This window comes from Podarcis tiliguerta, assembly GCF_965153285.1.
Source record: "Podarcis tiliguerta genome assembly, chromosome: 7".
In the NCBI taxonomy this organism is placed as follows: domain Eukaryota; kingdom Metazoa; phylum Chordata; class Lepidosauria; order Squamata; family Lacertidae; genus Podarcis; species Podarcis tiliguerta.
Window position 1 is genome coordinate 84,377,569 of NC_139540.1, and position 27,739 is coordinate 84,405,307.

Consider the following 27,739-nt stretch of genomic DNA (forward strand, 5'->3'; position numbering starts at 1 on the left):
GCTTCCGATTGGAAAAAGAATCTGACTTTTCCGAGAGCCTGACGTCAGTGAAACCTCATGGCAATAAGACTGAAGAAATGCCCGGACTCCGTCAATCCCCACAAACTGTGAAACTGGTGCACCACTGAAATTCAAACTTGCATTATCACACAGCTGAGAATTTTTCCATCTGCGAAGTTTGAGTGCCAATAACACAAGGAGGAAGGCGAGGAACAAGCAGGAGACAAAAGCCACTGCAGTCACCAAGTAGAAGGTGAGATCTGACTGTGGGTCTTCAGATACTGGGACACTGCTCAGATCAGTCAGCATGTCAGGGATGCTGTCAGCCAAGACCACAGTGACAGTGACTGAAGCCGACATTGAAGGCTGCCCATTGTCCTTGACTAAAACCACCAGGCTTTGCTTGAGGGCATCTTTCTCCAGGAAGAAGCGGGCCGTCCTGATCTCTCCCGTGTGGAGCCCCAGAGTGAAGAGCCCTGGCTCGGTGGCCTTGATCAGCTGGTAGGAGAGCCAGGCATTCTGGCCAGAGTCCGCATCCACGGCCACCACCTTAGTGACCAGGTAGCCTGGCTCTGAGGAGCGAGGGGCCAGCTCTATCCCTGTGGAGCCGTCAGTGGGAGGGGAGGGGTACAGGATTTGGGGAGCATTGTCATTCTGGTCCAGGATGAAGAGAGTCACTGAGACGTTGGAGCTGAGTGGTGGAGAACCTCCATCCTGGGCCTTGACCAGGAACCTCATCTCTCTGATCTCTTCATAGTCAAAAGAACTCAGAGCATAGATGACCCCTGTCTCTGAGTTAATGGAGAGGTATGAGGAGAGAGGGGAGCCAGTCACTTGACTTTCTATGATGGAATAAGTTATTCTGGAGTTCTCTTCCCAGTCTGGATCATTTGCATTTAGAGAAAAGATGGATGCTCCTCTCTGATTATTTTCCATGAAAAATGACTTGTAATCTGATCTTGCAAAGTGAGGTGGGTTATCATTTGTGTCTAAAATGTGCAGAGCTATGATGGTGGCTGTAGAAAGAGAAGGCATCCCATGGTCAGTTACTGTGATGGTGATGTTGTAGTTTGCCACTTGTTCTCTGTCAAGGGGGCCATCTGTCACCAAACTATAAAAGTTGTCTATGGATTGTTTTAGCTGAAACGGGAGGTTTCTGGGAATTGTGCATGTGACCTCACTATTGATTCCAGAATCTTGATCTTCTACATTTATAATAGCAATAACTGTTCCGGTTGATGCGTTCTCCTGAATGGAGTTGGTCAGAAAAGTCACAGTTAATTCTGGCGCATTGTCATTCAGATCTGTGACTATGATCACAACCTTTGACCTGTCACTTAGACCACCCCCATCCATGGCTTGCACCTCAAATTCATAGAGGGATGATGTCTCAAAGTCCAACTTTCCCATGAGGGTTATTATGCCAGTAGTTGAATTTAAAAGAAACATTTGAGAATCCTTTTTTGTGGTTTTTTTGAAGGAGTATTTCACCTCTCCGTTGCTTCCTTCATCCAGATCAGTGGCTTTGACTGCACAGACTATGGACCCTTTGGGAATGTTCTCCTCAATGCTGATTTCATAGACGGGTTGGCTAAAAATTGGTGCGTTGTCATTTACATCTAAAACAATGACTTGAATTTGAGCAGTGCCAGTCCTGACAGGATCACCCCCATCCATAGCCATAAGAATTAGATCATAAACTGACTGTTCCTCTCTGTCCAAAGATTTTTCCAGCACCAGCTCAACATGTTTGGGACCATTTTCTCCTGTTTGAACATCCAGAGAAAAATGCACGCTGCCTGTTAGTTGGTAATTCTGAACAGAATTTATCCCCAGATCTGGATCAGTAGCCTCAGGCAGAGGAAACCGAGACCCTTTTATAGATATTTCATTAATTTTCACCTCCAGTTGTCCTGGAGGAAAGTGGGGAGCATTATCGTTTATATCAGTAATTTCCACTTCAACTCCATAAAGTTTTCTTTTACTCTCAACAATCACCTGAAAATTTAATTTGCACTTCTCTGCCCATGCACAAATTTCTTCTCTGTCAATTCTCTCAGAGGTTTGTAAATGACCACTGTTGTAGTTCAAAGCAAAATACTGAATCATACCTGTTCTGGTAAGAATCCGGAGCTCGCGGTTTGAAAGATTATTTCCATCCATTCCTAGATCCTTTGCAATATTTCCCACAAAAGAGCCTTTCTGCATCTCCTCTGGAATGGAATAATGAAGTTGTGCAGAAACTGTCTTCAAAATGAAGATCAATATGAGGCATTGCAACAAGATTGTCTCTTTACAGCTCCATTGCTTCTGGTTTCCTCCCATTTTCTTGCAACAGGATAAATGCCACTTATTCTGGCTCAGACGTTTTTGAGTATGAAATAAATGCTGTTATTTTTTATTTAAAGTTGCTCCTATTACACTCCCTGCAATGTGTGTGCAAGTATGGTCATGCAGATATTTTCTGTTTATACAGTAGAGAATTTATGGAACTCCCAGTGTGTTCTGTAGCCAAATTGGTGAACAGCGACACCCAGAGGCTCAACTGAAAACTATAGCTCATTTTAACATAATCTTACTTTCATATTTGCCTAGACAATCTGAGTCAGGGATGTGATGGACTGAAAGTTCCACATCCTGTTTAATAGACCCAAGTGATATGGCGAGGCAATCTCATTATCTTCATCTGGAGTACTTTAAAAAGCTGATGCTTTTTTCCTGTCCTTGTAATGTGTATTAATATATGGGGTGTTAATTGCGTTAGGAGGTTTGCATTCTTTATCTATGAATATAGTCATGTAAGTAGAGTTTTATTGCATGTTTTATAAAACATCCTAGGCTTATCTGCTCTTAGGGTAGCAAGGTGCTCACTCAGAGAGGCTGCTTTAAATGTTTCAACAGTGCACGTGCTTATTCATAAGATAATTGCCCTGTGTAGAGGACCATGGTCTCAGGCATCCAGCAGTCCCGTTTTCTTTTAGTCCACCTTCCTCTCACACCTGCTATGCTCTGGTGAGTGAATTTTAAAGTGGAAAGGACGGTGGGTGAGACGATTGATTTGCTGTTTTGGGGTGATGAGGGCTTGCTGCTGTTGTTGCTGTTGGTTTTTTGTATCTTTATTTTAGATCTTGTGATTTATGTAGAAACTGTTCAGTTTGGTTGTGTTTCATGTTTTATTATCAGTTCCATGTTTTATTTATTGTTTATGACTACTTTTGTTATGTTGTAGTTATGTATTTTTTTATGTCGTAAGCTACCTTGAGCATGGTCTGAACTGTGGAAAAGAGGCATACAAATAAAATAATGTATGTATGTGTGTGTTGGTAGAGGAAGACATCAGAAGGCACAGCAGTTTCAGTCTCCCTCCGTATCTCAAGAGCATTTAGGAGGTTTGAGCACTTCATGGTAAATTATTTAAATATATTGGATACAAAGCCCTGAACAACTCAGGACCTTGTTTTCTGAAAGAACTCCTGTCCCTATATACACCTGGTGGATCACTGAGATCTATTTCAAAAAAGAATAAGCAAAATTATCAAGGAGTACAAGTAACCCCTTCTATGAAGAAAATTTGCAGCTCTTGGGAATTTTTAGTTTAGAGAATAGGTGGGTAAGAGGTGACATGACAGAAGTGTATACAATTATGCAAAACACTAGAACGCAGGGACATCCAGTGAAGCTGAACGTTGGGAGATTCAGAACAGATAAAAGGAACAAGCAGTGCATAGTTAGATGAAGGAACACAAGCCCACAGGAGGCAGTGATGACCACTCAGATGGCTTTAAAAGAGGATTAGACAAATTCATGGAGGAAAGGGCTATTGAAGGCTATTGCCCATAATGGTTATGCTCTGCCTCCACAGCTAGAGGCAGTAATGCTTTTGAATACCAGTTGCTGGAATCCACGGGATGCGAGAGTGCTTTTGAGCTCAGGTCCTATTTGTAGGTTTCCCACAGGTATCTGGTTGACCACTCAGCCAGGATGCTGAACTGCATGGGCTATTGGCTTCATCCAGCAGGTTCTTCTTATGAAATCATATTATGTTCTTATAAAGTCACAATGTTTTGCTGCTGATTCAGGGCTTGGAAAGGGTGTCGTGGACCACAATGGAACATACACTGAGTCAAGAGTCTATGTGTTGGTTATCTTTTCACTTAACAATTCCTAGATTACTTACCTAGTCTTTTTTTGTTTTCTGACCATAGGATCTGGAAAGAATGATTCTCAAAATTTGTCACTCCGATATTACTTATGATGCTTTTAATCTACCATCCATTATTTTTTAATGAAGATAGAATAACAATATTTGGACAGTGGGAACAGGTGTGGCTTTTTTTTGGCTCAAATATTTTTATACAGGTCAACCCATTACACAACACCTGACTGTCAGCAGAAAACTGACACTACAAATGATCCAAATACATGCGTCACATACTTTGACTCGCACACTATGTCCACTTATAATCCATTCGGTAAAATACTTCTTTCACAAATCTACAGAGTATTAAACTCTCGAATGCTGCTACCATTCACAACTCTAAAGGCATGATGGGGAGGAAATCAGATGATACTTTATGGGAAGAAGTGATGAGCAACTATCAGCTCTTCATGGCAGGAGGAGGAAGCGAACACTGAACTCAGTCTTGACACTCATTCCTATCTGAATGGCACATTCCAATACTTGAGATTTGCCTGAAATTTAGAATGGCAGTTTCTAAAAGGAGAGATTGTCATTCCACACCCACTTTTCACCTTTTCTCGGTTGGCCGTCCTTGGCTTGGAGCCACATAGCAATTCATGTCTTTCTGCTCATGTCACTTCACAGCACCCGCCCACCCAGTGGTGTTCTGAGGAAGGGCTGGTTCTGTTGTCACATCCTGCAAGTGCAGCACCACATGGTGCAATTAAGTAGGTGGAGAGATAACTTTTAATCTTGTTGGGAATCATCATCATCAAGAGCAGGAGCAGCTCATTGTTTATATGGGCTTTAATAAAGGGAAGATTAGCGTTTGCTATTGTTTTTTCATTCCTACCATTTGTTCATTCAAAAATCTCCAAGCTGACTTTCTCCCTCTATCTCTCCATGAATGAGAATGCAACCAGGGAGGCTTGTTTTCAGCAAACAGCAGGAAGAGAAAGAGGCAGCAGTCCTTTGCACTTCCAGGTACAGCCTCCGAGTCTGCTTTTTGAGTTGACAGAAAAACCTCACCTGAAGATTGTTGTTGTGTATTATCTCCTGGACAATAACTAGGCTGACTCTTACTGAAGTCTTGTTTCCCCAAAATACTATGGTGTTTTATCAAATATGATATTTTGCAGCCAAGATTATGGTGTCCTTTGGTATTCGTTGATATTACGTATATTCTAGTATTTTGGGGGGTTTCTCTGTACCAATATTCATAGAATCATAGAGCTTGAAGGGACCATGGCCCTGAGGTTAAGAGTCTCATGCTCTACTGACTAAGATATATTGACAATCATTGTCACTGAAAATGTTGTGATTTACAGCATTTCCCCAATTAGTTTAGCCAGTTAGTCAAGTTGTGATGTATGTATAATATTTTAGTATTCTTGATATTGCTTGCTCACCTTTGGCCTGAATCTCTTACATTGTATTACTTTTAATTCCTGCTTCTCCTCCCCAAAATTAATTAAATTTGTATATTATTTAAGTATTGAATTAGAACTGTTAGGGGAGAAGGGAAAGAGAACCCTGGTTACACATTCCTTTAATAATGCAACTTTACCAAATCAACATGGAGTTAATTAGGACCAGGTTTCTTAATTCTTCCTAATTTTGTGTGAGTGTAAGGGTTGGTAACTGTCTTTAATAACTCACTGAAATTAGAAGAAATATTTTAAAATAAATATAATTAATTCTCATTTGTTTCCAGGGGGTAGGATTTAGTTATCATTTCATTTTCTTTACTAGATGTGTAGTCTGACCCATAATTTTGGAACTTCGTCTCCACCCCCATCATTCTGCCCGAATACTGAGGTCCAGCGCCAAGGGCCTTCTGGTGGTTCCCTCATTGCAAGAAGTGAGGTTACAGGGAACCAGGCAGAGGGCCTTCTTGGTAGTGGCCCCTGCCCTGTGGAACGCCCTCCCATCAGATGTCAAGGCAATAAGCGACTATCTTACTTTTAAAAGACATCTGAAGGCTGCCCTGTTTATGGAAGTTTTTAATGTTTGATGCTGTGTTTTTAATATTCAGTTGGAAGCCACCCAGAGTGGCTGGGGAAAGCCAGCAAGATGGGTGGGGTATAAATAATATATTAGTAGTAGTAGTAGTAGCAGCAGCAGTATTATATCTAGATTTTTTCGCTATACCTTTATTTGCCTGAAGGATAGTATTAGTTTAGACAATGAGATAACAATGCCATTAGTCTATAATAGTATTTATGCTCCATATTCCCATATCTAGTACCAAATGTCCCAGGATTTAGCCTTAGTGTTAGGCACAGAATATTGATAGGATTAAAGATAAATGTGCCCCCCACCTCCCTTGCTCTCTTAGATACAGGAGGATGGCTAGGGCAGCTCAGAAAGGCCCTTGCACAAATGCACACTCATGCAATGGTAGAAGGCTGGCGGGACAGCTTAAAACCCACTGCTGCTACACAGCAGACGGATTGAAGAAAAGGAAGTACAAATTAGTCCTGTAGTCAAGTCCTAACCTTGACCAATCATGGCTAAGAGCGGGTAGGAGCTGGTTGGAATAATAGATCTTTAAAAAGTGTAGACACACTGGGCAGCTTCCGTTTTGACTTGAAATGTTAGCTTGGGGCTTCTCAGAAATATGTTAAGGCATGAAGTGGGGGGGGGGGAGGCGCCAGCCCACAATGGCGCCCACCTGAGAGGTGCCAGAACTGCACTCCAGTGCACTCCAGCTGAAAAAAAGCACCGGATATCATTAACAATTAATGAAAGTAAAAATTACACATTTTATGTTCCCTGTTACAACAATTTTTGGATATAGAGCTATTGCTGATTTGTTTTACTAATGTTATTTCATATATATGTGTGTTCTTTCTCATAGATAGATGATAGAGATAGAGAGATAGATGATAGATAGATATAGATAGATAGTTAATACAAACTTCTTCAAATAAAAAACAAAAACAAGATAAATATAGCATTTACGTTGACCAGCACCATGGTGCCAAAGAACTGAAGCCTGAATGTATTTGATGAAAAGGGGAGCATCAATTTATAATCCCACATAAAATTGTTGAGAAAAAGGGAGCATTGCACCTACAGGCATTCAGAAGGTCAACAATGGAACGTTTTCAAAAGGCAAAGTTCATTGTGCACATGGTAGAAATGCACTACAGAATATGCAAGATGACTTCACCTGCCATCAGCACTACAAAACATACCATCAAGACATAGAGTAAGAAAGACAACCTATCTGTTCTAGAGATTGTTAAACATTGTTAAACAATGGCAGTAGCAGCCTTCAGGAAATCTTTATACTCAGGAAAGTTTCCTATGCATTTTAGAATACTGGGAGATCAAATAGGAAGTACTGAAATTTATGTGCTCACCTGATGGATTGCTGCCTCCTCCGTAACTGTGTTAGAATCACCTATGAGTAACACAGGGCCTGGCTTATCAGAAGCCTGTTGTGGTGTCAGAGTATTGGTACAGCTTCCAATTGGAAAAAGAATCTGACTTTTCCGAGAGCCTGAAGTCAGTGAAACCTCATGGCAATAAGACTGAAGAAATGCCCGGACTCCGTCAATCCCCACAAACTGGGAGATGGGAGCACCATCAAAATGCACACTTCCATTGTCACACAACTGAGAATTTTTCCATCTGCGAAGTTTGAGTGCCAATAACACAAGGAGGAAGGCGAGGAACAAGCAGGAGACAAAAGCCACTGCAGTCACCAAATAGAAGGTAAGATCTGACTGTGGGTCTTCAGATACTGGGACGCTGCTCAGATCAGTCAGCATGTCAGGGATGCTGTCAGCCAAGACCACAGTGACAGTGACTGATGCCGACATTGGAGGCTGCCCATTGTCCTTGACTAAAACCACCAGGCTTTGCTTGAGGGCATCTTTCTCCAGGAAGAAACGGGCTGTCCTGATCTCTCCCGTGTGGAGCCCCAGAGTGAAGAGCCCTGGCTCGGTGGCCTTGATCAGCTGGTAGGAGAGCCAGGCATTCTGGCCAGAGTCCGCATCCACGGCCACCACCTTAGTGACCAGGTAACCTGGCTCTGAGGAGCGAGGGGCCAGCTCTATCCCCGTGGAGCCATCGGTGGGAGGGGAAGGGTGAAGGATTTGGGGAGCATTGTCATTCTGGTCCAGGATGAAGAGAGTCACTGAGACATTGGAGCTGAGTGGTGGAGAACCTCCATCCTGAGCCTTGACTAGGAACTTCAGCTCCCTGATCTCTTCATAGTCAAAAGAACTCAAAGCATAGATGACCCCTGTCTCAGAGTTAATGGAGAGGTAGGAGGTAATAAGGAATTTGTCCATGTTCCCTTCAATTATGGAATAACTTATTCTGGCATTTTCCTCCCAGTCTGGATCGTTTGCTTTTAAGGAAAATACTTGAGCTCCTCTTGGATTGTTCTCTGTAAAATAAGCCAAGTAAGATGGTTCTGCAAAAACAGGAGGGTTGTCATTTGTGTCTTGGATTCGAAGTAGGATAAAAGTTGACACAGAAAGTGGTGGAATTCCATGGTCAGTAGCTGTGATAGTGATGTTGTAGTCTGCTTTGTTCTCTCTGTCAAGGTTGCTGTGTGTCACCAAACTATAAAAGTTATCAAAAGACTGTTTTAGTTGGAAAGGGAGCTTACTGGGAATTGAACATGTGACCTCCCCATTGACCCCTGAATCTTCATCTTGTACATTTAGAAGGGCAATAACTGTTCCTATTGGTGAATTCTCAGAAATGGTATTGATGAAAAAGGTTATTGATAGTTCAGGTGCATTGTCATTAACATCCGTAACAATTATCACAACTTTTGACCAGTCACTCAGCCCTCCTCCATCCTCAGCCTTCACCTCAAAGTCATATGAGGATGATTCCTCATAATCAAGGTTTCCCATTAAGGTAATTGTACCAGTCGTTGAGTTTAAAATAAACATTTTGGAATCCTTCTTTGTAATTTTTTTGAATGAATATTTTATCTCTCCGTTTTGTCCTTCATCCAGATCAGTAGCACTAACTGTAGCAATGCTGGACCCGTTCAGAATGTTCTCCTTGATGCTCATTTCATAGATTGGTTTGCTGAAAACAGGTGCATTGTCATTTGCATCTAAAACAATGACTTGGATGTTAGCAGTGCTGGACCTGACTGGATCGCCTCCATCAGTAGCTGTGAGGATCAGGTTGAAAACTGATTGCTCTTCCCGGTCCAGATTTTCCCCCAACACCAGCTCAGCAGATTTGGCACCATTTTCTTCAACTTGCACCTCCAGAGAAAAATGGCTACTGCCTGTGAGTTGGTAGGTCTGTATAGAATTTATCCCTAGGTCTGGATCCTGAGCTTCAGGCAGAGGGAACCGGGATCCGGCAGTAGATGCCTCACTGATTTTCAGTTCCTGTTTCCCCGATGAGAACTGGGGAGCATTATCGTTTATATCAATAATTTCCACTTGAACCCCATAGATCTCTATTTTGCTCTCAACTATAACATCAAAACTTAAAACACACCTTTCTGCCCTTCCACAGACTTCCTCTCTGTCTATTCTCTGAGAGGTTTGTAAATGGCCACTGTTGTAATTCAAAGCAAAATACTGACTCGTACCTGTCCTGGTAACAATCCGTAGTCCGTGGTCTGAAAGATGATTTCTATCCACTCCTAGATCCTTTGCAATATTCCCCACAAAAGAGCCTTTCTGCATCTCCTCAGGAATGGAATAATGAATCTTCCCAGAAACTATCTTCCAAGCAAGCACAATTATGAGGCATCGCAAGACCCTTTCTTTGCAGATCCACAGCCTCTGATTTTCTTCCATTATCTTGCAACACTATCAATTCTAGGACTCAGGAGCTTCTGGGTTTTAAATTAGTGGTTTTTAAAAAATAAAAAATAGAAGTCTCTCTTAACAGTGCCTACAATATCTGTGCAAGTTTGATGCATCAGATATTTTGTGCCTGTGTTTAAGAATACTGCGGCTGGGTTAGCTGAATATCTCTCTTCCTGTGCCAGATTAGTAAACAGCGACACTCAGAGGCTCAATTGAAAACTGGAGATTATTTTTCCTACAATGGTAGTCCTGTGTTTGCCATCATAAAAGAAATATTTTGCTTTAAGAAGGGGCATAATACGAGTATAAATTTTTAGAAGTAAAAAATTGCCCTAAAGAAACAACATCAAACATTTAGACTTCAGATAAATCTGTACTGGTGGTTGTTGTTGGCTATTACAATTTTTTCAAAAAATAGACTGGTGTTTTATGCATTTATTGACAACTCTGTGTAAAATAGTGCGTATAAGAGATTATTCACTTATTTTAATAAAATAGGACTAAATTCCATGCATGAACACCAATCTTAATTCATTGGCTTCAATCTTCAAAAGTCAGGCATCAGAGCCTTGAGAGCTATTTATTCTGATGCTCCACATTAGAATATCCTTCTACCATAGTTCACTAGATGGAATTACTATCTATTAAAGCATATAGATTTTTTGTCACTGATCTGATGTTTCCATCAGATTTGCCCAGTCTGTAGCCTAGCCACAAAGAAATAAAGGTTACTTTAAAATGTGTAGAATTAGATGTGGGTCTTTTCTTCCTTAGCCTATGTAAATATAGTTACGGTAGTTATGCTTAAACCCTTTCAGTGTAGAAATAGTTATGTCCATGGTGGAAGGAAGAAGTTTGTGTTCCAAGCTATACTGAAGGAATGGGTTTCTGTGTAGTAAGTTTAAAAACTGACTCAACCCCCCCCCCCTTTTGTTCTTTCAAAAGAGAGCACTTTTAAATGCGTAAAACTTGAACTGTTGAGCAAAACCATAATAAGGACACAACTGCATAAACAGTTCTGTCCTTTATCAGGACAGGCAAGGGATGGCCTTGGCTCCCCAGGGGAACAACGAAAACACGTCAGAACTTTATCTTATGTGCTGACCACAAAGACGCGCAGACCCACGTCTGGGAATAACGCCAGAGTGTGTTCTTGGAAATGGTGACCTCTGCGTCCCAGATAAGAGTAGGAAGAGGAAGATCCTTTTATGGTCAGAAGTACAGGAAGGAAGATCCTTTTATGGTTGAGAGTACCAGAGCAGGAACATATGTGATGTCGATCTGTGTACGTAGGCCGACGTGGTTGGGCTCCTAGGGGAGGAGTGAGAGGGTGCCTGAAGGATATATAAACTGCATGAAACCTGTCATTTCTTTGGACTTGCTGTGGACTTGATCACGCAAGTGCCTTCTGCTATCCGGAGAGCAGAATAAACTCTTTCTTTGAACCAACTCGGTGTCATTTTGACTTCCTTCCTCCTGTCACGGAGCAACGCAGACCCAATCGGTGAACTCCAATAAGGCTTCAATACAAATAAATCTATACTTATTTGTGCTTGTGAATCGTCCTTTAAGACTTCTGGAGGAAGGATATACACATGCCCTGTAAGAGAGCTGAAGCTTGGAGCAGCCGCCATCATGGGCAATTATCCCTTTGTACAGATCACTTACCTAGAATCATAGAATCATAGAGTTGGAAGAGACCACAAGGGCCATCGAGTCCAACCCCCTGCCAAGCAGGAAACACCATCAGAGCACTCCTGACATATGGTTGTCAAGCCTCTGCTTAAAGACCTCCAAAGAAGGAGACTCCACCACACTCCTTGGCAGCAAATTCCACTGTCAAACAGCTCTTACTGTCAGGAAGTTCTTCCTAATGTTTAGGTGGAATCTTCTTCCTTGTAGTTTGGATCCATTGCTCCGTGTCCGCTTCTCTGGAGCAGCAGAAAACAACCTTTCTCCCTCCTCTATGTGACATCCTTTTATATATTTGAACATGGCTATCATATCATCCTCAGCCAGTGAGGATGAAGTTTGGCCATCTCTGTAAGGCCCTGAGCCCTTAACTGCAGGTCAGGACTGAGGTTTGATTTAAAAATTCAAAACAAACTACACAGTTCCCAAAGGTGTAATTCCCTGTCTGCTTTGCTTCTTTTACTTTATAAAGGACTTGTTCCTTTCATTTCCCTGAGTTGTTGGTGTTGACAGCCTTTTGGGAAGGCGGCTGTGGAGCTGAAGCCAGTGGACAGAGGCAGTCTTCCTCCCACTGTGGCCAGTAGCCAGGCCAAGGCTCTGATGGCAACCAAGGAAGGAGTGGCACTATTTTTTCATTTTGTGTCATTTATGTAAATTGTGCTGTTTATGTATAAACCTAGTACACATCATTTTTATTATTTGATGTTTCTCTGTATTTGCTGTGACTGTGAGACCATACCCTCCAGCATTTCTCTGATGAAAAAAGGGACGTCCAGTGTCATTTTCCTAGAAAAAGAGGTTCCGGAACTCACCATGAATGCCTCCCTTGTTCTCTTGCAATGGCAATGGTGCCCACCTGAGAGGTGCTGGAACTGAGCTCTGGTGAGTTCTGGCTGAAAAAAAGCCCCTTGGCCATCCCATTCCATGTCCCTCCAACATTTCTTTGATGAAAATAGGAACATCCTAAGGAAAAGTTGGACATTCCAGGATCAAATCAGAAACCAGGATGGCTTCTGTAAATTGGGGTCTGTCCCTGGAAAACAGGGATACTTGGCGGGTCTGTGAGTCTCTCCAGACACCCTGAATAAATTTCTTTTGCGCAGAAAAGCACAGTGGAATTTCATAAATGAGTTGCATTTGCTTTCAATAATCATCTCTTAACATTTTGTTCTAAAATATTTGTGGAAAATGTTCAGTTAAGACACATGTTTATTTTCCATTTTAAAGGAAACATTTTCGAGAATATGACCATAGATAGTCTAAAGATTTAGAAGACTAAATGTGGTAGACAATACCACACTGAATGAATGCCCTGAATTCATGTAATGCAGTTTCCCTTGCCATCAAAGCTCGCTTCAAGCATGAATAGTAAATAGTAGGTACATGATTGAGACAGTAATACAAGGATGCAAGGCTGGCACCACCACACATATCCCTCTGTGGCTGGTTCCATGGCCTTCCAACTTGTGGTAGATGACTGAAGCCTTTTGGGCATCTAGAGGCACCAATTTATGGGAAGTGGAAGCAGCTGAGCACATGTTCTCTGCCAGTGAGGGACCACCACATTCTTCACCAGAGCACACAAGGCCTCTTGCAGGGCTTCTTAATGTCACATAACTGAAGCATTACATAGGAACATTGTGTCCCATTGCTGCCACTGCTTGTAGAACCAGCTAAACTGGCTGCATATGCACACCCACCCACAGAATCCTAGAAACTGTAGGTTGTTAAGGATGTTGGGAATTTTAGCTCTGTGAGGGGTAAAATATGGTTCCCAGGATTCTTTGAGGAAAGCCATGTGCTTTAAGTGTGTGCTGTGTACACAGCCTAAAAGGGAGGGAGAATTTGCTGCTGTTGCTTTCACTAGTAAGCTCCTTAACCCATTTCTCAACATTTGTCCTCCTTAGCACCGCAATGTCCCATTTTCCATGGTAAAAGGTTCATTTTGAAAGCTCATTCAGCTCAGCTCTATATTTCATCATGTACAGGATCCTATCTGAATTTCAACCTAGCCTTTTCATGTGGGTAATTTAATATGACCTGATGAAGTGAGTGTTTGAACCTTCATTGCTGTTTAGTGTTGGAGCCTGGGCCACTGGAGAATCCTTCAGTGAATGCTTGCTTAGATTCACCTGTCACACACCAATGTGGAAATCATTAGACCAAAAAGTACCAACAAAGGAGCTTCTGTGTGCACGTGTATAACATTGAGGCCAACCTAGATTAAGATCATGAAATTACTGCTATGCGATCTAAATGCAGAAGCTTGGCATGTACCAGTTTTGATTCACCTTATGAAATCCATAGAACCATGACCACTAAAAAGGAGGAACAGATCAAAGCAAAATTGATTTTTTACAACTATAGTAACTGTAGTTCTAATCTCAGGACCATAAGATTAAATCAGCGAAAGATTAAATCAATCAAGTTAATGTCTGTTTTACACACTTACTGATTTCAATACCATGTCCTTTTTCCTGGATTGCATCTGCAGTGTGCCAACCTCACTGCTGCATTGCCCCATCATGGTGAAGGGCAGCGACTCACCTGCCAGGAGGTCAGGCTGTCCACCATGCTGTGTCCACTGCTGCCTGAAGCTATGCAAGAATGATTAGAACTCTCCTCATAAGGATGCATTTTCATCACTGAAAATCGTTATTGTCCTTCTCCACACTTTTTTCAGTCATGCTATAACTTTTTATGGTGGAAGTAATCCAAACGGCATGATATTGGTGGCTACATCATTATAACAACATTATCTTCTTGCATTGCAATGAGCCAACCATTTAAAGGAACTCCAAAATAACTTTTATTGAGTTTCAATAGCAAAAGTTGTACATTCCTAAACAAAACCTCATGTGAAGGCTGTTCTATCACTTGCACGCCCTCTTATCTGCTGAAAAGATAACTGTGGGCAAGCGTTCTGCTGTAGGATCACTGAGTGGTTTGGCTACAAACCTGAGTAGCTTCACAGAAAAGAGACAAATGTCTGTTCTTGCAGACCACCCATCACTGACAACTGTATTATAAAAGGTTAAAAAGAAATACTAGGTCACAAAGCTGTGCTGATGTATGTGCCTGTCTATTGCCTTAAATATAGTTCAGATTGTATGCAGCTGACCAGACCTTAGTATTGCTCGTTTCCCCTCTCCAGCAACCTCCTGCATTGCGGCAAACAAGTGGAAAAGCCAAGGATCATTGCCAGCCTCCTAAACACTTCTGTGATAGAACGAAGACTATTGGGCTTCCTGTGACTGTTTCTAACCTGGTCAGAAGGTGGATTTCAATGTACGTTATGCACAATAAAGGTCTTTAGGAATAGTACACAAGTTTCCTTTCAAAACAAAATCTGATCCAGCTTTCCATTATCCTTGGAGAATTTGTTAAAAATATCACATAGATCAAAATACATTATTTATTAGAATCAATAAAGTAAGTGCTTCATCATTTAATGAAACACCATCTCTCTTTACATCTTTATTACATAAAGCATAAACAGATATTTCCAGGATTTGTTATTTTAGAAATTCTTTTAAATTTCATAAAATAAAATCTATTGAATAATGAGGGCCAAAGTATTGAAATTTATGTGCTCACCTGATGGGTTGCTGCATCCTCCATAACTGTGTTAGACTCACCTATGAGTAACACAGGGCCTGGCTTATCAGAAGCCTGTTGTGGTGTCAGAGTATTGGTACAACTTCCAATTGGAAAAAGAATCTGGCTTTTCCGAGAGCCTGAAGTCAGTGAAACCTCATGGCAATAAGACTGAAGAAATGCCCGGACTCCATCAATCCCCACAAACTGTGAAACTGGTGCACCACTGAAATTCAAACTTGCATTATCACACAGCTGAGAATTTTTCCACCTGCGAAGTTTGAGTGCCAGTAGCACAAGGAGGAAGGCGAGGAACAAGCAGGAGACAAAAGCCACTGCAGTCACCAAGTAGAAGGTGAGATCTGACTGTGGGTCTTCAGATACTGGGACACTGCTCAGATCAGTCAGCATGTCAGGGATGCTGTCAGCCAAGACCACAGTGACAGTGACTGATGCCGACATTGGAGGCTGCCCATTGTCCTTGACTAAAACCACCAGGTTTTGCTTGAGGGCATCTTTCTCCAGAAAGAAGCGGGCTGTCCTGATCTCTCCTGTGTGGAGCCCCAGAGTGAAGAGCCCTGGCTCAGTGGCCTTGATCAGCTGGTAGGAGAGCCAGGCATTCTGGCCAGAGTCCGCATCCACCGCCACCACCTTAGTGACCAGGTAGCCTGGCTCAGAGGAGCGAGGGGCCAGCTCTATCCCCGTGGAACCGTCGTTGGGAGGGGAGGGGTACAGGATTTGGGGAGCATTGTCATTCTGGTCCAGGATGAAGAGAGTCACTGAGACGTTGGAGCTGAGTGGTGGAGAACCTCCGTCCTGAGCCCTTACATGGAACTTAATCTCCCGAAACTCTTCATAATCAAAGGTTTTCAAGGCATAGCCAACCCCTGTTTCCGAATTAATGGAAAGGTAGGAAGAGAGTGAGGAATCAAACATTTGACTTTCAATGATGGAATAGGTTGTTTTTGAATTCTCCCCCCAGTCTGGATCCTCTGTTTTCAGAGAAAATATAGTGTCCCCTCTCTGGTTGTTCTCTACAAGGTAAAAAGTGTACTCTGGTTGCATAAAGTATGGAGCATTGTCATTCTTGTCTAAAACCTGAAGGAGGATTAAGGTGGTTGATGAAAGAGGTGGCATGCCTTGATCTGAGGCTGTGATGGTGATGTTGTAGGCTGCTACTTGCTCCCTGTCCAGCGGTCTAGCAATGACCATAGTGTAATAGTTAGCATTTGCTTTTGTTAATTGGAAAGGGATATTACTAGGAATAGAGCATATGACTTTCCCATTCTCTCCAGAATCATCATCGTGCACGTTTATCAAGGCAATGGCAGTTCCTGCTTGAGAATCCTCAGGAACTGAACTGGCAAGTGATCTGACAGTTATTTCAGGTGCGTTGTCATTAACATCACTTACAAAAATCACAGCTTTTGATATATTAAATAGTCCTCCCCCATCAATGGCCTGAATCTCTATTTCATACAACGTAGATTCTTCATAATCCAGCTTCCCCACAAGAATAATTTCACCTGTCTCTGAGTTTATGTGGAAGTTCTGAGAAGCTTTGTCAGATATTTTTCTGAAGGAGTATGTTATTTCTCTGTTGATTCCTTCATCCAGGTCAGTGGCTTTTACTGTGACTACTGTATAGCCTGTGGGCGCATTTTCTGCAATGGTCACTTTGTATACAGGTTGGCTAAAAATGGGTGCATTGTCATTTGCATCAAGGACAATAATATGGATTTGGGTTGTGCCAGATTTGGGTGGATCCCCCCCATCAAAGGCGGTGAGAATAAGGTCATGCACATTTTGTTCTTCTCGGTCCAATGATGTTTCCAGTACAATCTCTGCATATATTGCACTATCCAATCCAGTTTGCACATCCAGAGAAAAGTGTTTGTTTGCACTGAGTTTATAATTCTGGACAGAATTCATCCCTAAATCTGGATCCTGGGCATCTTCCAGACGGAATCGTGTCCCACCTTCAGTCATCTCACTGATTTTTATCTGAAGTTGAGCTGATTTGAAGCTTGGAGCATTGTCGTTGACATCAATTATTTCTACTTCAATTGTATAAATCTTCATTGCATCTTCTATAATAACTTCACAATTAAAGAGGCATCTTTGTATCTGAGGACAGGTCTGCTCTCTGTCCAGTCTTTCCTTAATGTATAAATGGCCATTCTTATTGTTTAAAGCAAAATATTCCATCTTACCTCTGCAAACAAAGCTGACTCCATAATGTGAGAAATCCTTTATATCCAGTCTAAGATCCTTTGCAATATTCCCCACAAAGGAACCTTTTGGCATTTCCTCGGGAACTGAATAATGAATCTGTTCAGCAGCAGTCTCACATGCGATGCAAAAAAATATGATGGAAATGAAAGCTGTGTCCTTGTAGAACCTAAGACAGAAATGTGTTGCAATAGCCATTTCCAGATGTTATCTTCTTACTTTCAGTCCCTTAAACCTGGATGGTCCAATATCTTAGCAAAAATAAAATAAAATAAAATAGCAAATCCAATGGATCTAGATCTTCCTAGATCTTCTTTGTTTCTGTTCCCTTGCATTCTCTTTCTAGGTGGAGCAGCAGCACTGAGATGGCAACATCTCTCAGTGCATTTCTCTGCCTGGTTAGGGAGCAGCGACACCCAGAGTCTCAACCAAAAACTGCACCAGCATGTTACAATAATTCCTCAGATGGGGTGTATGCCTTTTGTACTTTCATTCTGATGTAGGAATATCTATCATTCCAAGCAAATGATCCTCCTCGGAGAAGCACCAAAGTAAAACAACTCAGAGGATCTTGCTTTACTTACAATAACAATGCATAAAATTGTCCAGCATGTTCCTGCTGCAATGCGTTTAGGTACATGCTCATATATGCTAGTGATGTTGGTTGAGATTTACAAATTATAATTGTCTTCTTCTCTCCTCCCACCCCATAGCAAGCAATGGACACAGGGCAGTCAGGTGCATGACCCAAACATTTCAGTTATTGATTCAAAAAAAATGTGGATTACACTGCAGCAAACTGTAGCTTTTTATATAGGTATGCTGTGTCCTAGGTATTTTGCATGGTGCTTTATATTATGACAGGATTATTTTATGGATGATTCCCACCTACCCAAACATCTCACATACACTTTTAATGATCAGTGTGTTAATTGTTATATTTCCTAAATATAACGAAGTCCCACTTGTATAGCTGTTATCCAGGTAACAGGATTACAGTTCCACACAGTCTTTCTCGGAGCGCAGCAACCTTATGTGTATTCCATATGTTCTAAAAAAATATTCAGTGTCAAAATTTCTGTTATATGTAACACCGAGACATACATTAAAGATGACATTAAAAAAAACAACTGAATGAAATCTGGTACTGTATTGCATAGCTTATTGCATATGTTGTTGTTATTTGCTGGTGTATTGAATCTGAGTTTGTTTTAGCATTGTGTAAAATGGTTGGAAATGGCTATTGAGTGTGGTGATCCCAGTGTGAACAAGGAAAAAAATGCCCTATAGCCTCTCCATAGCGCTTCCACTTCTTTGCTCCCCTGCAGGTATGCAGTGTGGCTTAGGATCAGCATTAATCTTTTAAACTTACCTCATATGGAAGACTTGTCTTTCTTGATAGTTTTCATTGGCCTTTTCTTTACTTCTTTTGAGTTATGCTATATTCTTTTTAAGCATGATCAGGAACAGCACAATATTCTCAAAGCATGTGTAGACCTTTATAACAGCTTTTGCATTATGTTCTTGCTCTGTTCTGATTTCTGATTGACAACTGCAGTGCACTTACCTGACCATTTCAAGTGGCAATTCATAATGATTCCAAAAGGTCTTTATTGATAACTGGTAACTAATACAATGCCAGCGCCCCTCACACAACACATTTTTTATTTGTACCTGTGATATAGTTCTATATTCCAATGTAGCTCAAAGGTGCCATCTAGAGTGCCTGGAAATTCACACCACCACAGTGAACCCTAAATAGACAGCAATTCCCTGTTTCAGTTTGAATATGCATCCTTAAGTTGGTTCATTTCTCTCACTGGCCAGAACTAGCTGATTTTCTCTCTCTCACTCACTTTTTAATTGTTTTTGTTAAAGATTATTAAAGATTGTATTGGGCTACAAAAGTGTGTACATTGTCTTTATTTTCAGATCATAAAGTCCTTTCTGCAGATCAGTTATATTCTGATATGCAAGTTCAGGGTTGTTAAGAAGGTGGAACAAGCTTATAAGTAAATTTCTGATTTGCCTCAGAAACCACAGAACTGATCTCATGTTTTGACTAAGAAACAATTCATCTCCACCAAAGATCCTTTGCAATATTCCCCACAAAGGAACCTTTTGCCATTTCCTTGGGAACTGAATAATCATTAGCAGTCTCACATACGATGCAAAAATTATATATGATGAAAATGAAAACGGCATTTCCATGTGCTCTGGCACTCGTCATGGTGTCATGTTGCACCAGAAGCAGTTTAGACATGCTGGCCACATGATCTGGAAAGCTGTCAGAGGACAAATACCGGCTGCTTTGGCCCGAAGTAAGATGAGCACTGCATCCCATATTCACCTTTGACTGGACTTAACCATCCAGGGGTCTTTTACCTTTACCTTTACCTTTCTTTTCCACTTTAACCAACCTCCTCTCCACCCATTTTTCAATACTGGACACAGTGAAATGGCAATTACCGCACCCTAACATTATGGCACACAGCTTGTGAAGCCAATCACTATTGCAAACATAGGTGTTGGGACCAAGACACACTGGTCTTTTCATTACTGATCACAGTTCTATTAGGATATGTTTTCCAATATAAAAGTAGTGCCTTCTGGAACATGAGAGTCCTTGCTTCTGTTTGTAAAACCGCCCCTCATCATTGATCCCAGGGAGAGTTACAACAAAATATAGAGCAGATCAAATACCATAAAACACAATACAAAACATGTGAAACATACACAGTAACTCTAAAAAATGGACCCTTACGTTGCAGGTGATACCCTAACAACTACTGGCCACAGTACCAACCCCTCTCCAAAAGCCTGAGCAAAGAGGTTTGTCCTTAAGTGGCACAGAAAGCGCAATAAGGGGCAAAAGTGAAGTTCTCAAATAAAGAAGGTATTTGTCCTGCATGCTCCCCCCCTCCACTTCATTAGATAGGCGAACAATGAGAATGCACACACAGAGAGACACCAAACTGGACAGTTTCATACAGAATCAGATATTCCTTCCTTGAATTGGGGTCAGAAATGTACAGACACTCAGCATCAGTTCTTCAGGACCAGTGCTGTTTGGACAAGACTGGCTGTAGCATTCAGGAATCTGGGAGGTGCATTCTGTGCTTAGCTGTATCTTCTGAGCCATCTACAGGGATAGCTCCATGTAGAGTTCATTACTGTATAGTAATCCGTTCAGGGGATTACCTGAGCCTGGGTCATAGTAGCAGAACAACAACTGTAGCTGAAGAACCTGCCAAAGCAGGTAATAGGCATTCTTCACCAGATATGTCACTTCAGACTCCAGTGACAATGTAGAATTCAACAACAGCCCCAGGCTACAATGTGGTTCCTTTAAATACAATTGTTACCTCTTCCAAAACAGGCTATCAACCTAGTCCTCAGATCTGGAAACTGCCAACATACCATGCCTGCATCTTTTCAGAATTTAGGTTCAACTTAATGGCCCATATCCAGCTCAATACTACCTGCAGACAGTGATTCAGGACCTGAACAGCTTCTCTTGCTTCTGATGATATGCAAAAATGGACCTGAGTGCCATCTAAGTGTCATTGACACTGCCCTCCAAATCCCTTGATGACACCCCGAGAATCTTCTTACAACCATCTTATAGAAATTCCGCAAGTAAGATTACTTTGATGCAATACATGATCTGGCTTTGCTATCCCCATCAATAGCAAATTTTACACTCAGAGGAATCATTAAAACACTACCTAGATAAAATGCAATATTTATTTTAATTAATGAAGTAGTTGCTTCATCTGTTAAAAAAAGGAAATGACACTAAAATTTATTGCAAAGAATTAAATTAAGCTTTGTAATTTTAAAAAAATAATTAAATTACATAAAATGAAACCTATTGAATAAGGACAAATAAAAGAACTGACTTTCTGAACTTTAAAATAAACGGAAGTACTCAAATTCATGTACTCACTTGACAGGTTGCTGCCTGCTCCTGAACAGTGTTAGAATCACCTATGAGTAATATAGGATCTGGCTTATCCGGAGCCTGTTGTGGTGTCAGAGTATTGGTACAGCTTCCAATTGGAAAAAAAATCTGACTTTTCCGAGAGCCTGAAGTCAGTGAAACCTCATGGCAATAAGACTGAAGAAATGCCCGGACTCCGTCAATCCCCACAAACTGTGAAACTGGTGCACCACTGAAATTCAAACTTGCATTATCACACAGCTGAGAATTTTTCCACCTGCGAAGTTTGAGTGCAAGTAACACAAGGAGGAAGGCAAGGAACAAGCAGGAGACAAAAGCCACTGCAGTCACCAAGTAGAAGGTGAGATCTGACTGTGGGTCTTCAGATACTGGGACGCTGCTCAGATCAGTCAGCATGTCAGGGATGCTGTCAGCCAAGACCACAGTGACAGTAACTGACGCCGACATTGGAGGCTGCCCATTGTCCTTGACTAAAACCACCAGGCTTTGCTTGAGGGCATCTTTCTCCAGAAAGAAGCGGGCTGTCCTGATCTCTCCCGTGTGGAGCCCCAGAGTGAAGAGCCCTGGCTCGGTGGCCTTGATCAGCTGGTAGGAGAGCCAGGCATTCTGGCCAGAGTCTGCATCCACGGCCACCACCTTAGTGACCAGGTAGCCTGGCTCTGAGGAGCGAGGGGCCAGCTCTATCCCTGTGGAGCCGTCAGTGGGAGGGGAGGGGTAAAGGATTTGGGGAGCATTGTCATTCTGGTCCAGGATGAAGAGAGTCACTGAGACGTTGGAGCTGAGTGGTGGAGAACCTCCATCCTGGGCCTTGACCAGGAAATTAATCTCTTTAATCTCTTCATAATCAAAGGAGATCAAGGCATAAACAACCCCCGTTTCAGAGTTAATAGAAAGGTAGGATGAAAGAGTAGAATCGCCAACAATTTGATCAATGATTGAAAACGTGATTGTAGCATTTTCCATGCAGTCAGGATCACTTGCTTTCATGTAGTAAACAGATGCTCCTCTAATATTATTCTCAGTTACATAAGAAGTATATTGTATGCTATTGAAGATTGGGGCATTGTCATTTACATCTGAAATTTCTACAAAGAACACTGTAGTGGTTGATAATGGAGGGTTCCCTTTGTCTGTAGCCATGATAGTTATACTATAATTTGATGTTTCTTCTCTGTCGAGAACTCTGTCAGTCATCAAATGGTAATAGTTATCAAAGGATTTCTCTAAGTGGAAAGGAAGAGTTTTAGGAACTGAGCACAAGATTTCTCCATTCTCACCCATATCTCTGTCTTGTATGTTTAGTAGAGCAACCACAGTTCCTGGAGAGCTTCCTTCACTGATTGAACTGAAGAAGGTAGTAATAGTTATCTTGGGAACATTGTCATTAACATCAATAAGGATGATCAAGACTTTAGCCCTGTCGGAGAGACCTCCATTGTCCTTTGCTTGAATTTCCATTTCATGTAATGCATCTTCTTCATAGTCCAACTTCCCTGTTGTTGATATCTCCCCATTTCTAGAATTTATTTGAAAGAGTTGTGATGCTTTCTCCTTTATTTTTAGGAATGAGTAAATCACCTCAGAATTTGTTTCCGCATCGGCATCTGTAGCATTTACAGTAAGCAGCAGAGAGCCTACGGAAACACTTTCCAAAACACTCACTTTATAGAGAGGTTGGTTGAAAATAGGTGCGTTATCATTTGCATCAAGAACCGTTACATAGATCTGCAGAGTGCCAGACCTCACAGGATGCCCACCATCAGTGGCCGTTAGGATGAGTGAGTAAAATGCTTCCGCTTCTCTGTCCAAAGATTTCTCTAGCACCAGTTCAGGAAATTTGTCCTTATCAGATCTGCTCTGTAGTTTCAGGGAGAAAAACCTGCTGCTGCTCAGATGGTAGTTCTGAAGGGAATAATCTCCAATGTCAGAATCCTGAGCTTCTTGCAAGGCAATACGAGTCCCTACAATGGCCGTTTCACTTATTTTAAGATCTAAGCGTTCCTGGGTGAAAGTTGGAGCATTGTCATTTATATCTGTGATTTCAATGTCTACGGTGAACAGTTTCATTTTATCCTCAACAAGGACTTCAAGACTTAAAACACACTTCTCTTCCCACCCGCATATTTCTTCTCTGTCTATCCTTTCGGAGACATATAACTGGCCATTCTTAGACTTCAAAGTAAAATATTGAAGCATACCTTCAGAGATGATGCGAACTCTGCTGTCTGACAATTTCTTGGAACCCAGTCCCAGGTCCTCTGCTATATTCCCAATGAAAGAGCCTTTGGGGACTTCCTCAGGAACTGAGTAGTGGAGCTGCCCATAATTTGCCTGCCAGATGGCAATAAAAGCAAACCAGAAGGAGCCACTGTGTTGTCGGAGTCTCAGCATAGCTGCCATTTCAAAGAATTACCTTTGGAGCGTCTACCTATTTCTCTTTCTCGTGGCAAAGGATCTTGTAGCAAAGAACCAGCAAATCCTTTTGTTAATCTATACTGTTTCACTGAGAGAGAGGACGTGTGCCAATTTAGCTGCCTTTCTAGCAATGTGCAAGAACTTACCCTGCATATTTCGTTTCAGTTTGCTTTCTCATTGGTAAACAGCGGCGCCCAGAGTCTCAACCAAAAACTGCAATGGCTAAAGTCATACAAAAGGCAAAGACAGCCTAGTTGACACGATTAAGCAGTTTACTTCCTGCATGTGTCGATAACTTTTACCAATAATATTACCAACGCATATTTAATGTTGTATTTAATGATATTTTCTTTGCTGTGTTTCTTTGCTTTGCTCCAGTAAAGGATCACTGTAGCTAATAGAACATTAAGGCTGCAATCCTACACAAACTTACCTGGGAATAAATCACATTGGAAATTTACTTGTGAGTAACCATATATAGGATTGTACTGTAAATTAAAGTAACATTCCAAATATCACCATTTCATTGTGTGTAACTTATAACATTATTTCAGTAAAATCAGGCACCCTTCCTGATCATTTCATTCCTGGCCTATTCACTACTTTAGTTTAGACATTTTAGAAGCCCCATATATTTATATATTTTTTCATTTCTTACCACAAATAACTTCTAGAAATTAGAAATATATCTGATTTTATTGCCATCTTGTCTTTAAAATCTCTACCCAGTTAGACTAAAGGACATGAATTAAAAAGATAATAAGCATTTTGCTTCCATATCTAGAATGAGCATACCAGGAGGACAACAAAATGCAGATTGAAGTAGAGCCACAATTTCGTCCACAATTTCACTAAGTAAAAGAGTTTATATGCAACATGGTTAACTACTTAACTGACAGCCTCCCTTGCGGTCTGCAACTGTAGGAGCTGGAAAAGAATTTTCTGCTACCTACCTTGGTCCGACAACCTTACCTTGACTCTGGTCATAGGAGCCAACTCCTACAGGCCTTTGGCCCCAACAATAAAATATAATAATAATAATAATAATAATAATAATAATAATAATAATAATAATATTTATACCCCGCTGTGGCAATCATACAGGGTCCCCGGACGTTTGATGGTCTATTGATCCCTGTGCCACCACTGTGCTCGCTTCCCCGCTGCCACCAACCCGTTTCTCTCAGGTACACACTGAGTCCAGACAGTTGTTAAAATTAAATCAAATAAACAAGTTTATTTTGTAAGCATTAACAAGTATGATTTCTCAGTTAATTTTCTTGTCAGTTTCTTATCCTTAGTTTCTTTACCGGCCTATACCTTCCTAATACCTTCTGGCTGATTATCTCAACTTAACAGTTTCTCTCACTCTCTCACATCAGACTAGCCCAACCCACAGACTTATCCTCCCTTTCTCTTCTCTGACTCCAGACTGACTTCTTAACAACTCCAACTCTACCTTCTAACTCTAGCTCCTCCGCTTGGGTTCCTATAGGTTCCTTATGAACCCAGTATGATGTCACACACCTAGGAGGGCAAATGCCACACCCGCCCATCTGGCTGGGTTTCTTCAGCCACTCTGGGGGAAATGCTGGAGGGGGCTGGACCCCTACAAAATTGATGGGCATTCCCATTCAAATATGGGTGTTCTGCATCATGTGATCAATTATGCAGGGCAGGGCCTACACGAACCTTCACAGTATTTTATTCAAGTTGGCACACCTGATCAACTGAAGAAGTTTGCTGTTTCTTGCCTATGCACATTCAAGGTGTGCTGGGAAGATTTTGCAGGGCCATCTGCCTGTAAGGTGTTTTTTTTGAGGATGTGTGTGTGTGTGTGAATGAGCCCAAGCATTGTCCAAGAGTGCCACTCATCTGAGGTCCCCACAAGTCACTGGAAGGCTGGGTTAGATAAGCAATTCTTAATGCTTTGGGTGTTTTTGATTTCCACCTTCTGCTGGTCATATCTAATTATATAGATCAGGGGTTGTCAACCTGGTCCCTACCACCCACTACTGGGTGTTTTAGGATTCTAGGTGGGCGGTAGGGGGTTCTACGGCACAAGCTGAATCCTCCTTCTATTGAGCACTGGCGGGAGGTAAGAAAAGTTTACCATCAAGAAAGATGCATTAGTGGGTGGTAGGTATAAAAAGGTTGACTACCCCTGGTCTAGATGCTTAAGAAAATGACTTGCTTAATTTGGAACAAATACACACTCAATAGTGCAGAGTTGACAAAAATAATTCCCTTCAAGGCTGATCAGGGAATGAGAGTCAAAAGATTCCCACTTCACCTGCGTACAGCTAACATTGTACTGCCTGAGATACTGTGGGTTTCTCCAGGGTTTCTTCAGAGAGGAGACTTTCCAAGCTTTTCTGGAGATTATATGGATTGTACCTGAGATCTTTTGCACACAAAGCATATGCTGGGCTACAGTCTTTTAGTTTATTTCAGTTTAAATCCAAATACCTTGGTTTTATTAAGTTATGCATCAGAAGCAATTATCTGATTATGTCATTTCCTTCTTACTAGCTGCTTATAGTTAAACGCATGTTTACCTTCTTAGTTTAACTCCTTACAGTTAAAATATTGCTTTGTTGTATAACAGAAATCATTTTTATCCTTACTAACCATATGGTTGTGAGCATTTAAAGCACTGCCTTTAAAATATGGTTCTACGTCTCATTCAGACATTCAAAGAAGTAGAAATGCTGGTGTACCTCCATCCACATTTATTAGATAATGCTGATTCATCCATCATTTTTTCAAATTAAAAGATCACAGGAGTCATGAATGAAATGTCTAGAACACAGGGTGTAGGAGCAGATGTTACTGCACACAGGCTAAAGCCTGTTTTACATGTTCAGTCATGGTTATGATTGTGGTGAACAGAGATTCCTTCACATCTACCAGAGTTGTATCTGAGAAATGCCATCCAGAGGAGCTGCTAAGTAGCAATGAAGCTTATTCATCTGCAATTTACAAGAATCCTCAATGATCCAGTGTGCCTTATTCCCAAAGCATTTCATAGAAAAATGACTTGAGTGATGGATTGCTTATAGGACTGGAAGTTCCTGTGGCCCCATCCAGACCATTTTGCTGGAATGAATTTTCACTATTGCAACTTAATGTTATTTGCAGCTTAATATTATCGGAGAGGTGTGCCCCCTCTATGTTCAACTCTTGTTGCCCACCACAGTGTCAACCCAGAAGGAGTAGTAAATTGGGTTCAGGTGGTAATAAGTACTTCCTTAAAAGAAGAGAAGATACCAGCAGCCTTGAAGGAGGCACCTCTGAAACCACTCCTTAAAAATATATGGATGATTCCCCACCACCACCACCCCGCAATTGGCCAGTTGCTAATCCCCCTTTCTTGGGCAAGTGGCTTTACTAGACAGTGGCTTCTCAACCTCAGACATGCCTGGATGAAATGGATTATTTGGATCTATTTCAGTCTGAATTCTGTCATGGTTTAGGGGCACTTTGGTCACCCCCACAGAAAATGTGCTAGTAGAGGAACACATGGAGTGCAATCTTGTTGATTCTTCTGGATCTCTCAAAGTTTATCAATTTGATGTTTTGATATATCAATTATAATATACTTCTGAATCATCTTCTGGTTTGGGGGCATTGTGTCCCCTTGGTTCTGTTCTTGTCTGTCATGTTAGTCCCAAACAGTTACACTGTTATGCTAACGACACCCAGCTCTATTTCTCCTCTTTGTCTAGTGTAGATGACACAATGAATGTTCTTAAAAGGTGCTTGGTATAGTAATGTGTTGGATATGGGCTAATAAACCAAAGCTCAGTCCAGACAAGATAGATGTTCTGTAGGAAGGCAATGAAGTTGATTAGT

The 27,739-nt window shown here is 41.4% G+C and overlaps 2 protein-coding genes across 2 annotated transcripts; both read right to left on the reverse strand.

Annotated features, from left to right (window-relative positions):
* Positions 1-14,364: 14,364 nt before the first annotated feature.
* On the reverse strand, positions 14,365-17,842 carry LOC310681136 (protocadherin gamma-A4-like). Its single transcript, XM_083448652.1, has one exon. It carries the CDS (start codon positions 17,701-17,703, stop codon positions 15,262-15,264), a length of 2,442 nt encoding a protein of 813 aa, XP_083304778.1. The 5' UTR covers positions 17,704-17,842; the 3' UTR covers positions 14,365-15,261.
* A 2,659-nt stretch (positions 17,843-20,501) lies between these two features.
* On the reverse strand, positions 20,502-24,108 carry LOC310681124 (protocadherin gamma-A10-like). The gene is made up of 2 exons (XM_083448641.1): positions 21,455-24,108; positions 20,502-20,752 (listed from the first exon to the last, which is right to left on the reverse strand). Exons 1-2 carry the CDS (start codon positions 23,867-23,869, stop codon positions 20,648-20,650), a joined length of 2,520 nt encoding a protein of 839 aa, XP_083304767.1. The 5' UTR covers positions 23,870-24,108; the 3' UTR covers positions 20,502-20,647.
* Between the last annotated feature and the right edge of the window lie 3,631 nt (positions 24,109-27,739).

Bases quoted from the DNA above. Each gene is read 5' to 3' on its own strand.
- LOC310681124 (XM_083448641.1), bottom strand. From the start codon at position 23,869: ATGGCAGCTATGCTGAGACTCCGACAACACAGTGGCTCCTTCTGGTTT. The intron at 20,753-21,454 runs GTGAGTACATGA...CTGCTTTGGCAG, and splicing joins AGCAGGCAGCAACCTGTCAA to GTTCTTCAGCTACAGTTGTT.
- LOC310681136 (XM_083448652.1), bottom strand. From the start codon at position 17,703: ATGGCTATTGCAACACATTTCTGTCTTAGGTTCTACAAGGACACAGCT.